The 5,958-nt window shown below is 39.6% G+C and overlaps 1 protein-coding gene across 1 annotated transcript in view; it reads left to right on the top strand.

The window, feature by feature from the left end:
• Nucleotides 1-5,958, top strand: part of lrp5 (low density lipoprotein receptor-related protein 5) — a gene marked incomplete at its 5' end in the record, with an annotated part of 46,724 nt that overhangs the window by 6,252 nt on the left and 34,514 nt on the right. The window contains 4 exon segments of the mRNA XM_035664500.1: nt 265-333; nt 488-616; nt 4,557-4,753; nt 5,316-5,447. Of these exon segments, the coding sequence (XP_035520393.1) occupies nt 265-333; nt 488-616; nt 4,557-4,753; nt 5,316-5,447 (527 nt within the window).

Raw genomic sequence — 5,958 nt, 5'->3', positions numbered from 1 at the left:
AATGGACTTTGCCATCACTGAGTGAATGTGTGTGAAAGGGTGAATGTGGCACGTAGTGTAAAAGCGCTTTGAGTGGTCGGAAGACTAGAAAGGAGCTATACAAGCACAGGTTGGCCATTTGCCATTTGCCATTTAGTGATCAAAAACCTTATTGATCCCGTACAGATGGTGTCTTTGAGAATCACAAAGTTCATACTTACCTCTAAATTAAAGTCGCCCTATATTTGTTTTATTGACGTATTCCTTCTCTGTTTTTTCCTGCAGCTACATGTACTGGACAGACTGGGGAGAGGAGCCCAGGATAGAGCGTGCCGGTATGGATGGCAGCAACAGGTACTGTAACTATATAACCCTTAAGCAAACCCAACTTCTGTACAGTACAGTATCATCTAGATGTTCAGAAGCAGTAAAAATTCTACAAGAATAATAATAATAAAAACAAAAGCAGTATTTGTAAGATCATTTTATGTGCCTTTGTCTCTAACAGGAAGGTTATAGTGGATGTGGACATATACTGGCCCAATGGTCTGACAATAGACCTGGTGCAGCAGAAGTTGTACTGGGCAGATGCCAAACTCAGCTTCATCCACAAAGCTAACCTAGATGGATCAGCACGGTATGGAACTTTGTGTGTTTGTTGCAGTAGACCTGTGCTAACCTGTACGCTTATATTCAGTACAAATTATTATACACAAAAAGCTCTATAAGCTTATTTTAAGAAACTACATCTAATCGTAAGTACCTAAAATGTCAAATGAACTTAAAGTTGGAGAGTGGTGAGTATTTTTACAGATACAGCTCAGTCAACCAACTCAGAGAAAGGTTTATTGATATGTGAACACAGCCCGGCAGTATAGTTCACCTCCGACGGCTTGGCCCAGACCTCCTCACTCCCTTCAGCATACACCCCTACCAGTAAAGGAGACAGCGGTGTGATGATACAAAATATCTTTCCCCAGACGGCTAGAGTCAGAGTGTGGAAGTGGTGCTGAGTGAAAGCTAAAAAGCAGCAGTAATGATGGTAGCAGATATACTTTCAATGAGCAATGAAGCATCAGCATGACATTTTTTTGGGTTGACTAAACCATTAGTCAACAGTCAACAGAGTCTTAGTCAACCAACTTTTCATTCTCAGAAAAACAACATTAAGCTTAGTTCGGGAGCTACGCCTCGTCACTGGGACGGAAGTTTTAGGGTATCGTTGCAACACAGACCTTTTCTCTTGTAACAGCACTGTTGCATATGCATATGTACTAGCTGCTGCCACTAGCTAGTTAGTGGTCCTATTAGCTCACTGAACAATTGACAATAATCGCTCTAAGCTCCACAATGAAATATTTTCTTTTTGTCAAGTATTGAAATTTTCTAGATCTCGTCTTTAAATGTGATAGTTTGTTATGGATTTGAAGCAGTATTGAAATGTTATTTATTGTGACAACCCTTTTTGTGTGATTGGTTACCAGTAATGTAAAACAAGATAAGATAACATTTTGTTGATCCCAGACTAAATTAGGGGTTACAGCAGCGCATGAAGAAAGTCCCTGCTTATTTTGTTATTTAAAAGCTTTTATTATGAAGCAATCAAATCAGGAAATGTTGGAAACAGTAAAATAAAGCAGATATCCGAAGGTACAAAAAGGAACACAGGAGAGAATCTGGTCTACGTCACCGCAATCCGCTTGTAAGCGGTCAGGCGCCCTTTGGCCCAGATGGTCCAGCTTGGGCACGGCTCGATCCAGCTCGGCACATTTAAACTAGTAATGGGAGTGCAAATCAGCTGTGCATGGTTTGACTCATAGTGTACAAAAGTGCCAATGGAATTACCCATAGATCAAAATTAAATCAAACAGTAGAAATGTCATGAAAATGTCAGTACTCAGTAAGATGATCACTTCTCAAAACCCTAGGTTAAAACATTCAGTCAATCTTAAAAGCTTCTGATCAGTACCGATGAAAGGTTTATAATACCATGGTTGTCTCACTTATTAGCTGCTATTATGGACAAACACTTAAATAAAACACTTAAAATTCTAGCAGCTATAAAGGTTACAGCACAGAACACTATTTCAGGTTCCCTTTATTGAAACTTTACAGATCAGCAGAAATTCTTTTTGCCCTGTTCAACTTCTTTCCAACAGAGAAGGGGAGGAGGAGGAGGAGAAAAAAAAACTGTACAGACAGAATGAAAGAAAAATATATATAGAGAGATTTGTCCAACACAAACAGAGCTGTGGTATGGAGGCCCCAGTCAAAACACACAGCTCTACACACACTCCCAGTGCATCTCTCTTACAGCTCAATCTTTCCTTCTCTCCTTTTCTCCATCTATCAGCCTTCTTTCTCCACATCTTATCATTCTCTCTCTTTTTATCCATCCAGCTCATCTCCACCATTCTCTTGGTGCACCACTTACAAGGGAAGTTTCTAGACAAGCATCTACTAAAGTTTAATGTTAAAAAGTTCAATTTCTAGATCACTAACCTCAGGAGAAGTATGATTGTTTCACCTTGCTGCTTTTATGTTAATCTGCTGCTATTCAGGTCAGACATATGCTGTGTTGAAAAGTTGCACATCCTATGTTAGCTAATATTAACAAAACAGATAGTTAACATTTTGCTAACTTTATCTAACTTGAGTGGCTGATATGAAAATATATGTATATATATATATATATATATATATATATTGCTTTTATCTTCAAAAGTCCTGCCTCTTTTTGGCCTATACTCCAATAACAGTTGATCAGTCAGAACTTCGATCAACTGTCAACAACCCTAGCAACTGATCTTAATTAGCTAGCAAGTTACCTAGTGTTTTGATAACATTATCTTTCAGATATAACTAGCTACCTAATGATTGGTGTAGATTAGCTAGTTAGCTAGTGTTTTGCTAACATTAGCCAACTTAAGATGTGACTATATATATATTGCTTTAATCTTGCAGCACATTGCATATCTAAAAAGAGGAAAAGGAGAAAGTTCCAACTGAGCAAAAAGGGGAGGAAGGTTCAGTTCTTCTTGACCAATTACACACATAGTTCACATCCAGCCAGAGACCTTTATTTGCAAGGCCATTTCCCCATCCCTCTTTCTGTCCTCATTTCCTGCCATCTCTCTATCCTTGGCTGTCAAAAACCCATAAAATGTGTAAAAAAGTAAGATTTTAGACTATTTGTTCGTTTGCTTATTGAACCAGTCTGCAACATAGATAGTCAGAACTAGATACTGACCAGATAGTCAGTGGTTTCCGTGGAACCTACTGCTAGGGTAGTGTAATTTGTTACCTGCAGATCTTTTCTATAGTGGCTACTATTTGGTGTAGAGGTTGGGTAAAATCCAGACCAAAACTTAGTGGAAATGTTTGACGCTGTTGGAAAAATGTGGTAACCTGAGCCAGCGACTTTGTTTCTATGGCAACAGCACACTAGTTCTGCAACCACCATATGCAGCTCTCCTTCTTATTGCTTGAAGCTGCACAACACAGTATTTTTATATAACCACAGTGCTCATCATGCAGCCAAGGCAGTGTATGTTCATATGTACGTTAGGAACATGTGACATTCTGTTGTACTAACAGCTATCGAGTCACAGTAGAAACAAGTACATGCACAACTCTAATTTGAATGTACCTGACAGCTTTAGTGATGAAATAATTTGCCTGTTTGCTTATTAATTTGTACACACACACACACTCACACAAAAGCTGAACAGAGCTTTGAAATCTGGAGTTGGTTACATTTGTTCTTTCTTTTTTTCCCTTAACCACTGCTGGCAGGCACTTTTGCTTTTACAGCACACACACGCACACACGCAACACACAAAACACAGACACACACACACACACACACACGGGACTAAAACGATGATTGATGAAAGCCAGTTTCTGGTGTGTTTATATTCTAAATACAAGACTCCTTTGATCCTGTGCCGAAACACGTTTGTGTGAGCACATTTTCCTGTAAGTGATTCTAAAGTGTGTTTAAGAAAAGAGCGACTCTCTCCTGATCAGATCTAACACATCATGCTCATACACACTCCTCCATGCTTTTTGTAGTGTTAAGAAAATGTAAATCTGCATCGTCGAGGTCAAGCTTCTGATCACAATGATGTGGAATGCGGTCTAAGTGTTTTCTGATCTTTCTTATAGTGCTTCCATCAGACCAAAATTTCACTTATATACAAGAAATGAATGCTTCCCAGAGAAGAACTCTTTAACATTTTCACTATTTTATTTTCAACGCTTTCTTTGAAAACCACTAATGGCTCTTGGATATTTTCACTAGTGTGTTTTGCGTCCAAGTGAACTGAGGTGGATGTAGGGCTTAGTATCAGATCTCAAAACTTTTTTGATACTGATCAAAATTTAACTGTAGCACTGAATAATAGTTTTAAGAACTGAAGCTTGTATATTGTATTGAAATATCTGTAGATTTTTAATTTCAGAAATATTATGTGGCTTGCTTCAATAAAACCAAAATAGCATTTTGCAACAGGCTTTACCAACATAAAACACAAACCTTCCTCTCATTCTAAAGAAGCTTTTATTTTGTCCTTCAGAGAAACAGTGGTGGAGGGCACCCTGACCCATCCTTTTGCACTAACCCTCTCTGAGGAGACCTTATATTGGACTGACTGGCAGACCCGCTCCATCCACGCCTGCAACAAACACAGTGGAGACAAAGCCAGAGAGATCCTCAGTGGGATTTACTCTCCCATGGATATCCAGGTCCTGGAGTCCTATAGACAGCCTTACAGTAAGTTCTACAGAATAGTACTATATATATATATAACATACTATGCATGCATTAGTGAGATCAGTATACCAGCAGTTACAGTGAATTGGAGTTAGTGTGATTGATCTGGGATTATTGAGAAATATGTACATAAATGGTAAATGGACCTGTACTTGTATAGCTCCTTTCTATCTTTGACCAACTCAAAGCACTTTTACACTACATGCCACATTCACCCTTTCACACAGCGATGACACAGCATCGGGAGCCAATTCAGGGTTCAGTATCTTGCTCAAGGATAACTGATATGTGTGGGAGGAGCCGGTCGAACCAACAACCTTCTGATTAGTGACACCGGTCTGCCTCTGAGCCACAGCCACCCATACTTATTGTAGAACACAAATCTTTGTAGCAACATACACTAGATTTGTAAAGCTTATACTAGGTTAGATTTTATTCATATCTTTACACTGTCTTCATAAAAACAAAGAGATATGGATTTGCTGTTTTGAGAAACTAATCATATTTTCTCTGTCACCTCTGTATTCTTCTGTGTCTGGTCTTTCTGTTTGTGCCACTGCAGTCCAGACTCCCTGTAGTGACAATAATGGAGGCTGCAGTCATCTCTGCCTGCTGTCTCCAGTCCAGCCTTTCTACAGCTGTGCCTGTCCCACTGGAGTCCAGCTTAAACCAGATGGAAAGACATGCAAGCCAGGTATGGATCTTATTAACACCACTATGACCACAAAAACTATCCAAATAGGTTTTAGGTATTATCAGTGTCTTGTAATCCCTAAAACCTGTAGAGGTGTTCTTTTAGAACCAATATAATTACTCGACCTGGCAGTTGAGGTTACCAGCCATGAGAAGCTACTCTCAGACTGTCCGTTTCCCTGCTGAAGGACAGGGAGTCTGGCGGAGATTTGACAGTCACTAGAAGCGTGTTCATGGCCCTTTGAGAGATGTGTGGGTGCCTGTGTTGTAACTGAGCTAGCTTAGGTCTAATATGCGAGCCTCTCTGAAGTGTGTCTGTGGGGGATTGTCAGTACAAAGCTATAGCAATGCTGATTATTGTTGTTATCGTTTGTCACCCCCGAATATCTTATTAAGCTGTTAAAACTAGTTTTTTCCACCAGCATGGTCAGGATTGCTAATGCAACCAGCAGGTATATGTGAGAGGCACAAACTAGGGCTACAGTTAGCGAGTCTTTCGCTCTGTATACTTG

The sequence above is a fragment of the Morone saxatilis genome, unplaced genomic scaffold, assembly GCF_004916995.1.
Source record: "Morone saxatilis isolate NCDOM2014 unplaced genomic scaffold, NCSU_SB_2.0 Contig2, whole genome shotgun sequence".
Lineage (NCBI taxonomy): Eukaryota > Metazoa > Chordata > Actinopteri > Moronidae > Morone > Morone saxatilis.
This window is presented reverse-complemented; position numbering and strand designations above follow the sequence as displayed.